At 47.7% G+C, this 15,831-nt stretch overlaps 1 protein-coding gene across 1 annotated transcript in view; it reads right to left on the minus strand.

The window, feature by feature from the left end:
- Positions 1 to 8: 8 nt before the first annotated feature.
- Positions 9 to 15,831, minus strand: part of CBL (Cbl proto-oncogene, E3 ubiquitin protein ligase) — a 90,060-nt gene continuing 74,237 nt past the window's right edge. The window contains exons 11-14 of the mRNA XM_015560630.1: positions 3,075 to 3,215; positions 2,265 to 2,365; positions 1,278 to 1,457; positions 9 to 455 (exon numbers count right to left, since the gene is read on the minus strand). Of these exons, the coding sequence (XP_015416116.1) occupies positions 184 to 455; positions 1,278 to 1,457; positions 2,265 to 2,365; positions 3,075 to 3,215 (694 nt within the window). The 3' untranslated portion in view covers positions 9 to 183. The remainder of the gene's footprint in view (positions 456 to 1,277; positions 1,458 to 2,264; positions 2,366 to 3,074; positions 3,216 to 15,831) is intronic.

Here is a 15,831-nt window from a genome sequence, read left to right on the forward strand (position 1 = left end):
CTTGAGAGCCCCACTCCCCCAACCAATACACCACCACCAGCCGCTCCATTTTCACCCACCGCTTTGAAATCCTAGCCACAGAGATGCCACGGCAGGGCTGACCTCACTGCGAAATCTCCAGGAGCCCTGCCCAGGGCCCGGGAGGAGCCCAGCCACTTCCTCGCCAGCGCAGGCGGAGGGGTGCTAGGTGGCCACGTGGGTGGGAGAAGAAATGGACACGAACTCGCGGAGGATGTTCTTGGCCATGTCGATGTTGTTGTGCGCGATGAGCAGGGCTTTCTGGATGTCCTGGTGGGAGTAGCCCTGGCTCAGGAGGCTCTCGATTTCGCTGGAGAGCCGCGGCGAGGGGGCCGCGGTGGCACCTGGATGGCCCGGCCCTGCCTTCCGCTCAGAGTTGATTCTCCGAGGGAACGGCTTGGGGGGTCTCTCGGGAACTGGGGAACCCTCCGCGAAGTCTAGAAGAAATAAGAAAGAAAACGTCTGCAAACCCGGGGCAACCTCAACTATTGGCAGGAGTCACACCAACGTGCTGCCGTCGGTGTCCGGCCTCCCTCAGGGGGACACAGGCTCCTCAGTCCCAGGCTGGTCTACAGGCCCCCGCGCCTCTTCCCAGCGAGAGCCCCTGCGAACGGCCCACACCTGCCCTCCTGGCTCTCGCCACTGCTGCCCCGCACCTCATCACGTGGCGCCACGCAGCACCCTTGGCAACACACACCACATGCCGGGATTCATGTGTGTTTCTGAGGGGCCGGAGAAGACACTACAATTCTCCTTTTGCAAATAACAAAGCAGAAACGGGCACAATTCACAGTGAAGCATAAACAAGAGGGGCGGCTGGGTCACCACCTGCTTCGGCACTGGAGGCTGCACATCGCTGCCACCAGCTGTCCCCTTGACAGCTCTGGCCGCTGCGCCCCAGCAGCCACAGGTGCAGGAAGACAGCCCTGACAGTCCGGCCCAACTGCGGGCTGGCCCCTGGCCAGCACCCCTTTTCCTAGGGAAGGGGGCTGAGTCCGGAATGCATGGCCTGAACCATCGAGCTCGATGGCCATGTCCTCACATCCTCAGAAGCGCCAGGAGCCCTGGGGGAGCCTGTTTAAGGACACACCTCATTCCTACGTCTGGCCAAACCCCAGGGTCTGACTGCAGTTTAACTGGACCAGCTTCCCGCCCCTCGGACTTCTTAGTTCACTGCTTCCAGCTCCCAGTTCCTGGGCACCAGGCGGGCAGGCATCTCTGCTCAGCATCAAGGAGGAGCCAGGCAGCGCGAGACTCACCTGCGGGGCCGCCTTCCAGAGACAACCAGCCGAAGGAGGAGCTGGCGTTCGAGATGTCGGAGAGTGTCCGGCGGGCCAGAGCTGCGGGCACGGGCGGCTTAGGGACATCGTAGCCCTCATCTTCGTTTTCCCATTCCTCGGGGCCAACGCCGGCAGGGGCTGCAGCCACGTTCCCTTCACCTAGAGCAAAGTGCATGCGTTACCTTTTCCTCACATACTTTACCTTTAACACATGCAACAGAAGGGCATCCATTCATCTTTGCACGCGTGTACAGTCAGTCGTCACTCCAGGTTTACTATGGGCCATGCACCATGTGAGGCCTGTGGGTGGAGACAAGAGAAACAGGAATAAGCCTACCCCTCCCTGTAGCCCCTCCCCGCACAGGCCCAGGCGACCTGCCCTGGGCAGCTCACCAGCATTTACTTTGCATTTCACTCCACGACCAGCAAGGGCCCTGAGCGCGGCCCTTGAGCTTTCAACCTGGGCGCCGGTTAACGCGGAAACTGGCACTCACCACCCGCACAAAAGAAGTTCATTGACGCTAAAAAGCAGCGGGAGCGCCCTGGCTGGTGTGGCTCAGTGGGAAGAGCGCTGGCCTGTGGACTGAAGGGTCCCGGGCGGTTCCCACTCAGGGCACAGGCCCGGGTTGCAGGCTCGGGGGGTGTGCAGGAGGCAGCCGATCCATGGTTGTTCTCTCTCAGCATGGATGCTTCACTCTCCCTTCCTCTGACATCAGTGAAGTAAATCCATAAATAACAAGCAATGGGGAAGGGAGCTGCCACACGGGGTCCCGGCCCTGGAAGGACGGACAGCACAGAGACTCTGGCTGTGCGAACAGGGAGTAAGAGAGAGGCGGCTTTACTGTCCGTGGGTAAAATGTATTTTGCATTAAAATTACTTTCTGCTCAGATCAAGCTCTCACCAGCTAAATGTCCCAGGCTCCTTCCTGGGCCATGCATGACCTCAGGCAGCAGAAAGCTACTCACCAGCAAAGCTGCCCTCTGCGCCGGCCGGTGCCCCCGGGGGCTGCAGGGTGTACATGGCTTCATAGGTGCTGCCGTCCGCCTGCTGGTCGCCGCCACCCGCTCTGACCCGGAAGAAAGCAGCACGAGGTCTCAGAAACAGACGTCTGTTACCTGCAGACCCACTGAGACCCGTCCACTCCCTGCTGCTCTGGACCCTGACCATCAGGCAGCACTGTCCTTTCACCCAGGGTCACTGCGAGGCGGGGAAATCCACTCCTGTGTGCGTAATGGGTGTGTGTGTGTGTGAGGGTAACAGGGGTGTGTGTGTGAGGGTAACGGGTGTGTGTGTGTGTGTGAGGGTAATGGGTGTGTGTGAGGGTAACGGGTGTGTGTGAGGGTAACGGGTGTGTGTGTGTGTGTGAGGGTAATGGGTGTGTGTGAGGGTAACGGGTGTGTGTGAGGGTAACGGGTGTGTGTGTGTGTGTGTGAGGGTAACGGGTGTGTGTGCGAGGGTGCTGTGGTGTGTGTGTGTGTACTGTGGTGTGTGTGTGTTGTGAGGGTGCTGTGGTGTGTGGGCGCTGTGGTGTGTGGGCGCTGTGGTGTGTGCGTGCTGTGGTGTGTGTGTGTGCTGTGGTGTGTGTGTGTGTGGTGTGCCGCCCGTGCGGGACTCTCAGACGGTCCCACAGTCGGAGCTATGAGAACGCGCGCTGTGGTGTGGAGGAAACAGAAGTGGATTTGCTTAAGCTGTGAGCAGGCTGAAGCCTGAGCTGGGACTGGGGCTCACGTGTGCTGCGAGGCAGCAGTGGGCGAGCGGGGCGGCTGGGAACCCACCGTAGGCTCGGGGCGGTCTCGAAGGGCTGCTTCCCCTCCGGCTTCTGAAGGCCCATGGGCCTCGAGGAGGGAGTCATGTACTCGGCGTCCTCCTCGCTCTCACGCTGCGACCCGGGCAACAGCGTGGGCACAGGAAGAGGCCTGGAAGAGGAATGAACACAGAAAAAGAAAGCAAAGAAGCTGGAAAACCTCTGAGTGTGAAACAAGGTTTCACAGCCACCACAGCTCCAATGTGAGAGCAAAACAGGTGCCGGCAGGGGACTCTGCCCCTCCGGGCCCAGGGGCCTGCGAACAGCACACTCCTCCGAGGGGCGGGGCGGCACAGGGTAAGTGGTGATGGACGGGGAGCTGGCCCAGGTGGTGAACACACTGTGCAGAGGACGTGCTGTCGGCTGTGCACCTGAAGCCTGTATAATTCTGCGAACCAGTGTCACCCCGATAAACTCTATGGAGGGGAAATGTTAATAAAAACACACTAACTTCCATTTCACTTTTAACTGGCCACGGCGAGCTGCGTGCTGAGCAGCGTGCACTGGGAGGGGCTCTGTGCCAGGGGCCGGCCCCGCACCGGGCCATGGCTGTCGCGGGCTCTGTCCCTGACCGCACACCTCAGCTCCAACACCTCCTTGCTGAAAGCTTTCTGATATATCATCTTGTAGCATAAGCAGTTTCCTACTCATACTGTGCCAGGAAAATAGGAAATAAAAAGATATAAAGTGCCATGGCCGTCAGCGTCAATCCCTGGCCTTCCGGGATCTGGCCCCTGCACTCACACATAATTCTCAAATATTAACCCAACTCCGCCTGTCACCCCACTCTCTAAGACGAGGCAAAGAGGAATCAGCATGAAAGAGCCGACAAACCCCGCAATCCTGTGAGAAGCATACACGGGGAGCACAGCTGCTCCTGGGGATAGGAGTGAGTGAGTTTCTCCTCCCTCCTCACTGTGCTTTTTTGCACATTCTAAATATTCTAAGAAACACCTATTGGATTTGTCAGTCAGTGTTTACTTGATGTTTAGTTTGCCTAATTGTAAAAGCAAAAGCTGCTTATTAAAAACACTTAAATGCTACAGAAACCTAACAGAGGACCATCCCCTATAATCTCACTTCAGAGTTTTTCTATTTCTTCCTATTATGTTTATTATTTGTGCATTGCATGCTAGTTTTGAAGTAGAACTGTATTGGTATCTACAATGTGCCTGGAGATGCATCGATAAAGTAAGAAAGATTGATGGATGGGTAAAAATACAGATAGATAAATGTGTGATAAAACAAGCATACTAAAATACTAATGGTAGAACCCTAGGTGGTGAATATACGAATGTTCACTGTAAAAAATCTTTCACTCTTGCTCAGCTGGTGTCGCTCAGTGGTTTAGCATCAACATGAACCAGGAGGTCACAGTTCAATTCCCAATCAGAGCACATGCCTGGGTTGTGGGCTCAATCCCCAGTAGGGGACGTGCAGAAGACAACTAATCAATGATTCTCATCATTGATGTTTCTATCTCTCTGTCTCTCTCCCTTCTTCTCTGAAATAAATAAAAATATGTTTTTAAAAAATCTTTCACTCTTACTCTATGTTCTAAAACTTTTCATAATAAAATGTTTGGGGGTGGGGGGCAACCCATAAAGATTAGCAAAAAAAAACACAAGTATTGGTGAAGATGTAGGAAAAAGGGTATTTTCTTTTTTAAATGGATAATTTCTTATAAATATATGCTATAACTTTTCGGGAGTGTAATTCAACAAAAGTATTTAACCAAACATGCAAACCCTTATACTCAGAAATTCCATTTCTAGGAATTTCCCTGAGGAAATAATCAAGAATGTCCACCATAGCATTATTTATACTAAAACAACCGGCAACAACCTGTCAAATAACAATGAGCTGACCACATTTTAAACCTCCCCACCCCTCCCCCCACACCCGACTGAAGCTGACTGTCCCTTAGCGCTCGGCGGCCTCTGCCCTGCACAGTAGGCTTAGTATTCCCACAGGGAGAGCGCACTGAGGTCAGCCCCTCTGCTTTGTGAGCAGCTGGAATAATCTGGAAATCATTGCAGCAGCAGAATATGTAATGACATCCTAAGATGTCTGAGACACTCCTAGTGAAAAGCAGCATGTGCAGTATAACCCCGTACACACGGAACAGTGGTGAACACACAGCACATGCTCACTGAGGTAAGGCTATGGATGACTTCCATTTCTTCAGCATTGCTTGTCTGTACTTTCTATATATTCTTTACTTAGCACGTTACTTCCATAAAAAGAAAAAAGTCATTACAAGGGCAATAAAATTTTAAATTATAATTCTTTTTGTTGATGAGTTACTCTCTCTATATAAAAGCATAATATGCTAATTAGACCAGACAGCCAAACAACCTTCTGGACGAAGCCGGGGCTGCGAGGGCCAAGCCCCTTGCACTATTTCATGTATCGGGACTCTAGTCTAATAATAATAAAAGTGTAGTATGCTAATTAGACCAGATGTCCTTCCAGATGACTTTCCAGATGAAGCCGGTGCTGCAAGGGAAGCCTGGGTCTTGGGTGCCTGCCGGCGGCCAGGGGAAGCCTGGGTCCTGGGTGTCAGAGGGAAGCCAGTGCCGGCAGCCGGGGGAAGGAAGGCCTACTCTTGCATGAATTTTGTGCATCGGGCCTCTAGTAAAAACATAAAAATGCACCTCCTCATTAAGCATTCTGCCAACACATATTTTATTTTTTAAATATATTTTTTCATTGATTTCAGAGAGGAAGGGAGCGGGAGAGAGCTAGAAACATCAATGAGGAGAGAGAACCACTGACTGGCTGCCTCCTGCATGCTCCCTATTGGGGATCGAGCCTGCAACCCCAGGGATGTGTTTTGACCGGAATCGAACCCCGGATCTTCGGTCCACAGGCCGACACTCTACCCACTGACCCACACCAGCCAGGGCCCAGCACATATTTTAAAACATTCACCATCTTTAGTCACAAAAATTCTACTTTGGCTGCATCTCTGATTATGTAAAAAAAGTTCTTCAAAACAAATTTATTACAGTAAAGCTTTTAAACAAAATAAATACACAACAGTACAGGAATAATTAAAATATGTGATAGTAATAGTCACATTATATATGTAATCATTAAAAGTACAGATTTTGGAGAACTTTTTAAATAGGGAGAAATGCGCAAGATATAATGCTAAAAAAGGAGAGACTATAAAACTCTATCTTGATCTAAAACATATATACATTTTACATGTTTACAGCCATGGCCAAACAACAAGCTATCTAACCATCTGCCTAGAACAGCCAACTAAAGCAGCACGATAAAATACAAAAGAAAGAAGGCACTGGGAGAGAAAGCGGGAACCCTATGGTCTCACTCATGTGCGGGACATAAAACCGAAACTCGCCCACACAAGCAGCAGTGTGGTGGGGCCAGAGGGAAGGGGTGTAGGTGTGGGGAGAAGGGGGCCTAATATGAGGTGACAGAAAGTGATTTCACTCTGGTGGTAGGGACACCATGCACTACAGATCTGGTCACACAGAAACCCACACCTGAAACCTACATGCTCATGGTGACCAATGTCACCCCAATCAACTGAAACAGAAGGCTCTGAGGGCAACCGGACAGCCAGCGCTTGCGAGGGGCCGGGCTCCGGAGAGGAGAGCACACTGCCGGAAGCACCACACTGCACCTGGGGTTTCCAGGTGGTTTCAACAGGCCGGGAATTCGGGGTATCAGGATGGCCCATCTGTGAGGGCCAACAATTCCGGAGAAAAGAGGAGCAGAGGAAGAGAGTTAAACTGTGCTGCAGGGTCCCTGGAGTCATGCTGACCCCTGACCCGTGTGCCTGGAGTCATGCTGACCCCTGACCCGTGTGCCTGGAGTCATGCTGACCCCTGACCCGTGTGCCTGGAGTCATGCTGACCCCTGACCTGTGTGCCTGGAGGTGGCTTCTGGTTCCTCAGGTGACAGCAGCTGCCAAGGAGGAGCAGATGCTGGCTGTGCTGCCAGCTGGATAACAGGCAGGCCTCTCTAATAACCACGTGTTCAATAAGAGAGGAGAGTGGGGAATTTTTATTAGAAAACTAAAATCAATACATTTTTTAAAATGACATGGAAATTCTAGAACCCAAAATTATTCTATCTGGCCCTAGCCAGTGTGGGTCAATGGATAGAGCTCGGCCTGCGAACTGAAGGGTCCCAGGTTCGATTCCGGTCAAGGGCATGTACCTCAGTTGCAGGCTCCTCCCTACCCTGGACCCTGGTTGGGACCCTGGAGGCAACCAATCGATGCGTTTCTCTCACATCAATGTTTCTCTCTGTCTTTCCCTCTCCCTTCCACTCTCCCTAAGAATCAATGGGAAAATATCCTCAGATGAGGATTAAAAATAAACATAAAACCGCCCTAACAGGTTTGGCTCAGTGGATGGAGTGTCGGCCTACAGACTGAAGGGTCCCAGGTTCGATTCCGGGCAGGGGCACATGCCTAGGCTGCGGGCTCAATCCCATATTTTTAAAAACCCATAGTATCTGAAAATACAAATTCAACAGATGGACTTAGGGCAGATTAGACACTGCAAAATGATAAAGGAAGTTGGAATATAACAGGAACTATTCCGAATAAAGAGGAAAAAAAGAAAACAGATATGAGTACACCACCTGTTAGGAATGGCGCCAAGCAGCCCCTCAGGTGACAGGCGTCCCAGCAGGGGAGGAAAAGAGACTGCACTACTCAGGCTACTTAAGAAGCAGTGGGCGAGAATTTTCTAAGACATTCACATCGAAACACAAAAAGCAGTAAAGCCCACACACCTCAAGGACGTTCAGAAAACTGCTGGGATCCAAAGACAAGGTGCAGAGGGGAGACACCGCCTTTAGGGGAGCACACGGAGGCCGGGCAGCCAGGAGGCAGGGCGCTGCTCTTGTAAAGCACCTATGATAGTAACTCTAGCGCAATGCTCTACGCAGGGAAAATATCTTTCAAAAATGTTAAAGTGAAATGAAAGATTTTCTGTCAAACAGAAGGTGTTTTCCATCAAACAAAGTCTGGGAGCATTCACTGGTGGGAGACACACACAGTCAGCAACCCCCTCCTCGCCCCCTCCCTCCCGCCCCCTCCCCGCCTGTACGCTCCGTCTCTGTCTCTAAAGGAAGCGCTTTGGGCAGAAGGAAAAGATTCCAGACGGAAGCCTGGCAAAGCAGTACGGGCTGGAGAGTAAGTCTGTGGGAAATTTCATGTACGGAAAGTGTGAAGAGCCAGACCGTACTGAGCCCAGGGTGCACGAAGGGAGTGGGCAGGGTAACTATTAAAAAGAATAATTAAAGGGGGAAACGTTAAAGGTACTTTGAGAAAGTAGAAAAATGAACCAAGAACATATGGGAAAAGAATGAAAATATTCCAATTATTATAAGGCAAAGGATGCTAGACTGGACTTAAGGGGAAATATATATGCTGTTTATAAAAATACCCGTTACGTGCAAGAACACAGAAAAACAGAAAGTAGAAGGATGGTCAAAGGTCATAGAAACACCAACTAAAGGAGATCTGATGTAGCTATTCTATTCTAGTTTATTTTTTAAATATAGTTTTATTGATTTCAGAGAGGAAGGGAGAAACATCAATGAAAATGGTGAAGAATCTTTCACTGCGCAAACAAAAAATTATGGAAATTAAGCAATATACTTTTTAAACAGCCAATTGATCAAAGGAGAAATTGCAGAATAAATTAGAAAATATTTGGAGGACAATAAAAAGGAAAATCACGAACCAAAACTTATGGGACTCAGTGAAAGTAGTGCTAAGGGGTAAATTTATAGCTGTAAATGTTTGTTAAAAAACAGGACTAGCCTTAGCTAGTTTAGCTCAGTGGATAGAGTGTAGGCCTGTGGAATGAAGGGTCCCGGGTTCGATCCTGGTCAAGGGCACATGCCCTGTTTCGGGCTCCATCCCCGGTAGGGGGCATGCAGAAAGTAGCTGATCAATGATTCTCTCTCATCATTGATGTTTCTCTCTCTCTCTCACTCTCTCCATTCCCCTCTGAAATCAATAAAAACATATTTTTAAAAAACAAAACACAACAGGACTAATCTGCCCTGGCCAGTGTTTCTCAGTGGTTACAGTGTCACCCCAAAGGGTCACCAATTCAATTCCAGGTCAAGGGCACATACTGGGGTTACAGGATTGGTCCTAGGATACGTGGAGGAGACAACTAATCGATGGGTCTCTCTCACATCAATGTTTATCTGTCTGTCTCTCTCCCCCCGCCTTCCTCCCACTCTTTCTAAAAACCAATGGGAAAAATATCCTTGAGTGAGGATTAACAAAACAAAACCAGGAAGATCTCAAATCAACAACTGAACTGCAATTGAAAAAAAATTTATTTTAAAACTGCAGTACTGGCATAAAGACAGACATACAGAAACAAAATAGAAAGCCTAGAAATAAACCCTCACATATATGGTCAAATGATTTTTGTCAAGGGTACTAAAACAATTCAATGAAGAAAGGACAGTGTTTTCAACAAATGGTGCTAGGAACACTGTTTATCCACATGCAAAAGAATGAAGTTGGACCCTAACACCATAATCAAAAGTTAACTCAAGTCTGGCCAGTGGGACTCAGTGGTTGAGCATCGACCTATGAACCAGGAATTCATGGTTGGATTCCTGATCAGGGCATATGCCCAGGTTGTGGGCCAGTAGGGGGCGTGCAGCAGGCAGCTGATCAATGATTTTCTCTCATCATTGATGTTTCTCTCTCTCTCCCTTCCATATATTAAAAAAAAAGTTACCTCAAAATGAAGCAAGGACCTAAATGTAAGACCTAAAACTAAATAAATCCTATATAATAAAAGGCTAATATGCAAATTGTCCCCTTGGGAATTTGACCAACCCAGAGCTCAACTGCTCATTATAACATGCACTGACAACCAGGGGGCGGCACGGAATGATGGAAGACCCCGGCTGGTGGCCGGCAGCCACGGGAAGAAAGGCCTCAATCGGCCCTGATCGCCAGCCAAGCCTGGGACTCTACCCTTGCACTAATTTCATGCCTCTAGTTCTAAAATAAAACATTTAGAAGAAAACATAGGACAAAAACTTCATGACATTGGACTTGGCAGTGATCTTGGAAATGACATCAAAGGCACAGGTAACAAAAGAAAAAATAGACAAAGTGGTCTTCATGAAAGTTTTTTGCATCAAGACTGAAATGGCAACCCATAGAATGGGAGAAAATGTTTGCAAATCATATATATGATAAGGGATTAATATCCAGCACAAGAAGAGAACTTCTAAAATTCAACACAAACAACCTGATTAAAAAAATGGTCAATGGGAGGAACCAAGATGGCAGTGGAGGTAAATGCCAGTACTCGCCTCCTCCCACAACCACAACCACATCAAAATAACAACTAAAATACAGAACCATCATTCAGAACCACCTGAAAGCTGGATGAATGGAATTCCTACAACTAGAGAAGAAAACACAGAGACTGGTAGGAGGGGCAGAGGTGTAAAATGGGCTGGTGGAACACTCATATGTGCCCTTTCTTTTTCCTTCTTTCTTTCTTTATTTACATATATATTTGGGTCCTCTCTCTCTTAATGAATCTGGCTAATGGTTTATCAATTTTATTTATCCTTTCAAAGAACTAGCTCTTGGTTTCATTGATTTTTTTGTATTGTTTCTTTTTAGTCTCTATGTTATTTATTTCTGATCTAATCTTTATTACTTCATTCCTTATACTTACTCTGGGCTTTTCTTGTTGTCCTCTTTCTAGTTCTTTAGGTTGTAGGGTTCAATAGTTTATTGCTGAATTTTCTTGTTCTTTGAGGTAGGCCTGTAGTGCTATGAACTTCCCTCTCAGGGCTGTTTTTGCTGTGTCCCAGAGATTTTGGGTTGTTGGGTGTTCATTTTCATTTGTTTCTAGTAAGTTTTTTATTTCTTTCTTGAACTCTTTGGTACCCATTCATCTATACTAATAAAAAGGTAATATGCAAAATGGTTGGGATGCCCTCACGCAACAACGGAATAGTAGGCTGCGTGGGGTGACCCAGCTGGCAGGGGGGCAGTTAGGGGCAACAAGGCTGGCAGGGGGGGCAGTTATAGGTGATCAGGACGGTAGGCAGAAGCTGTAGGTGCGATCAGGCAGGCAGGCAGGTGAGCGGTTAGGAGCCAGTGGTCCTGGATTGGAGAGGGTGCAGGCTGGGCTGAGGGGACCCCCTATGCACAAATTTCATGCACCGGGCCTCTAGTTGTTTAATAACATGCTATTAGCCTCCGTGTGTTTGAATGTTTCTGAATGTTTTTACTGTAGTTGATTTCTAATTTCATTCCACTGAGAAGATGCTGGATATTATTTCAATTTTCTTAAACTTGTAGAGACTTGCTTTGTGTCTTAACATGTTGTCTATATTTGTGAATGACCCATGTGCACTTGAGAAGAATGTATATTCTGCTGCATTGAGGAGAAGTGTTCTATAAATGTCAATTACATCCATCTGATCCAGTGTGTCCTTTAGAGTCACTGTTTGCTTAAGTTTTTGTCTGGAAGATCTGTCCAGTGAAGTCAGCGGGGTGTTAGAGTCCCCTACTATGACTGTATTGTTGTCAATCTCTCTGTTAAAGGCCTCTAGAAGTTTTATTTATATATTTAGGTCACCTATATTAGGGGCATATATGTTTACCAGGGTTATATCCTCTTATTGGATCAATCCCTTTAGTATTATGCAAGGGTAGAGTCCCAGGCTTGGCTGGCGATCAGGGCCGATTGAGGCCTTTCTTCCCGTGGCTGCCGGCCCCCAGCCGGGGGCTTCCCGAAAATCGTTCATCAGCTGCCTCCTGCACGCTCCCTACTGGCCCACAACCTTCGTTGTCTCTTGTGATGGCCTTCATTTTAAAGTCTATTTTGTTGGATATGAGTATTGCTACCCCAGCTTTTTTTTCTTTCCTATTTACATGGGGAAAATTTTTTTCCCATCCCTTCACTCTCATCCTGTGTGTGTCTTTTGTTGAGGTAGGTCTCTTGTAGACAGCATGTAGTTGGGTCATGTTTTTGTATCCATTCTGCTACCCTACGCCTTTTGACTGGAGCATTTAATCCATTTACATTTAGGGTTATTATTGAGAGGTACTTATTTATTGCCATTTTAGTTCTGTATGGCTAGGTTTCTCTCTTTGTTTCTTCTTCTCATTACAGCAAGCCCTTTAGCATTTCCTGTAATGCTGGCTTGGAGGTGATGTACTCTTTTAGCCTCTTTTTGTCTGGGAAGCTCTTTATTTCACCATCTATTTTGAATGATAGCCTTGCTGGATCTAGTAATCCCGGTTTCAAGATCCTTGCTCTTTATTACCTTGAGTACTTCATGCCACTCCCTTCTGGCTTGCAGAGTTTCTAATGAGCAATCAGGTGTCGGCCTTATGGGAACTCCTTTGTAGGTAACAGTTTTCTCTTGCTGCCTTTAAGATTCTCTTTGTCTTTAATTTTTGGCATTTTAATTACGATGTGTCTGGGTGTGGGCCTGTTTGGGTTCTTCTTGCTTGGGGTTCTCTGTGCCTCCTGAACTTGTGTGACTTTTTCATTTACCAGGTTAGGGAAGTTTTCTGCCATTATTTATTCAAACATGTTCTCTAACCCTATCTTTCTGGCACACCTCCTATGTGAATATTGTTATGTTTCATGTTGTCTCACAGCTCTCTTAAATTGTCCTTCTGTTTTTTAATTGGGTTTTATTTTTTTCATTTTGGTTCTCTGATTGAGTGATTTTTTTCAACCCGGTCTTCTAATTCACTGATTCGATCCTCAGCTTCCCCTAATCGGCTTTATATTCCTTCCAATGTGTTCTTTATGTTTGCTGTGTAATACTTTATCTCAGACTGTTCTTTTTTTATAGTTACTATATATTTTTTCATGCTGTAGAGCATCTTCACCATCATTACTCTGAACTCTGTTTCAGATAAATTTCTTAGCTCTGTTTCATTTATCTCTTCTGGAGAATTCTCTAGGTCTTTCAATTGGGGGTTGTTTCTTTGTCTCCTCATTGTGGCTGTCTTTCTGGGTTTGTGACTATGTATTAGGTAGATCTGTACACCTCTCAAGCTCCAGTGCAGGACAGTGTCAAATGCTGTTTCTAATTAGATCAGGCAAAGACTCAAAGCCTCCAGGGACTGCCTGCCTATAGACTGATAGAATTCCAATTTGAAGTGCCCCAGGCAACCGTCTTCAAGTGTGGTGAGAGTTTTTTCAACAGGGTGGGGCAGTGGCTTCTGCCTGGAGGCTAATTGTTATTTTTGGTCTCTTAAGAGTGGCCTGAGGGTAAGGTATTTTCCAATAGGCTGAGTCAACTGTCTTCCCCTAGGCAAGGTAAATATTTGTTTGGTAGTCCTCTGCTGTGTGAAGGAATGACTCAGCCCAGGAAACTGGGGGTGTCTGCCTTCTGAGCTCTATCCCCCCGAGTCCCCAGTCCTGTTCACACAGCTCCAATCCATTGTGACCTCCTTCTGCCGGAGCACAAGGTGAGTAGCTACATAGGGAATTTTGTGCGTTGGCCCTTTAAGAGGGTACCTGAATTTTCAGCCCTCTCTCCATGGCAGACGGCAACTCTGTTGCTTTTCACAGTCAGATGTTATGTGGGTACCCTCCTCAGATTTGGTGCTCTCTGCTAGGGAGCCCCGCTTGGCAATTAGATCCCAGAGTTCTCAGTTGCAACCCCCCACAGTTGAGGTATCTCTCTGGAACTTCAGTTGCTGTCTGTGGCGCCTGGCCAGCCCTTTTGTGCCTCCGCCCCTCCTACCAGTCTCTATGCAATCTCCACTTTCGGTCCTCAGGTATCAGGGTTGTCTCCTGCGAGTCTTCCACTGATTATTCAGAAAGTTTTTCTGTATTTTAGTTGTAATTCCAGTTTGTTCCTGGGAGCATGTTCGTGCAGTACCCACTTACTCTGCTGCCATTTTTAATCCTCTGTGTGCCCTTTTTATTGATCAGGAGGGCTATCTCGGCTGCAGAGGCCTCCCACAAGGAGCAATGGGTCCCAGCCTGACACCAGACCCCCAGCCAGGTACCAGAGCTGGGAAGAGAAGTCCCCATAACTTTGTGCTGTAAAAACCAGTGGGGATTGTGGCTGAGTGACAAGGAAGCTGCTGGAGACCCAGGCAATTCCGCTTAAAGAGCCAGTACACAAACTTACTCAGACACGATCCCTCTGAGCTCCAGTGCTGGGTGGCTTTGGAGGACCCAGGGATATATAAGGAGGCACTGGATTGTCTGGCACCGTGGCAGGAACTCAGCGGCGGATTTCTCCCAGACAAGGAGTCCTTGCAGGGGTCATTGTTCCTGTGCTGGGACCACCCCCGTTGCAGAGCTGACTGGAAGCCATATCTGAGTTTCCATCAGCCTGGTTCACACTGTTCACTCTGCCCTGGTAATTCCCTGAGACCCCGACCCACCCAAGTTGTTTGCAGCAGCTTTTCCATATCAATTAACTATCCTGACTCAGGCTTCAGACTTTGCTAAAAATCTCTGAAATAAGCAGCAGTTGGAGTCAGCGTGCCTCAAACCTATCAATAAAAGGCCAAGACCCAGCACTAGCACCAGCCTGCCTTGCTTCATAGCTTGACCTCACATAGGCACTTCACAAGCCCAATACAAGTAGCAGCCATCTGTGGATTTCTCTGTAGCTCCTGCCCAGTGGCCTCAGGCAGTGGCTGACTTTGCAGCTCTTGGGAGGCCCCAGAGCCAGTGCACCCAGTGGATAGCTTCAGACCACACCAGATTACAACTCTACACATCCACCAGTGACACACTCAAGGGGCAGACTCAGTGAGCACAAAAGTCCCACTGAAGCAAGTCCTAATCCATAGGGGTGTCTCCTATACTACAGCTCTCCCACTGTAGTCCCAGCCAATCCTCACAGCCAATTGGCCTGGAGGTCAATTCCTCCCAGTGACACCAACAGCAATCAAGTCTCAACGACAATGAGACTGTGCACACGGCCCACAAAAGGGTGCACCTAGAGTGCCCAGCTCAGGTGATTGCGGAGGCTGAGCCACTGGGCCCTACAGGACACCCATACAAGTCCACTCTACCAACTTCAGGAGACATAGCAGGTCTACCTAATACAAAGAAACAAACACAAGGAAGCAGCCAAAATGCAGAGACAAAAATATGTCACAAATGAAAGAAATGGAAGCAAGCAAATTACTGGATACAGAGTTCAAAACCATGGTTATAAGGTTACTCAAGGACCTTAATGAGAGCTTCAGTTGATTCAAAGAGAACTTCAAGGGATTTAGTGAGGCTTTCAAGGATCTTGGTGAGAATGTCAAAGACATGAAAAATGATGAGTCTGAATATACTTTCTGAAATAAAGAATAATTTACAGGGATTCAATATGAGAGGATTCCAAGAAACAAATCAATTATTTGGAATATGAGGAAGCAAAAAACATCCAAGCAGAAGAGAAAAAAGAAAAATAATACAAAAATATGAAGATAATGTAAAGAGCCTCTGGGACAACTTCAAGCATAACAACATTCACATTATGGGTTTGCCAGAAGGAGAAGAGAGCAAAATATTGAAAACCAATCTGAAGAAATAATGAGAAAAAAAGTACTCTACTGGTGAGAGAAATAGACCTACAAGTCCAGGAAGCACAGAGAACCACAGGAATCCAAAGAGGCCCACACCAAGACACATCATATTTAAAATGCGAAGGGCAAAAGACAAAGAGAGAATCTTAAAAGCAGCAAGAGAAAGAAAGTTAAC

This window comes from Myotis davidii, unplaced genomic scaffold (assembly GCF_000327345.1).
Source record: "Myotis davidii unplaced genomic scaffold, ASM32734v1 scaffold355, whole genome shotgun sequence".
Lineage (NCBI taxonomy): Eukaryota > Metazoa > Chordata > Mammalia > Chiroptera > Vespertilionidae > Myotis > Myotis davidii.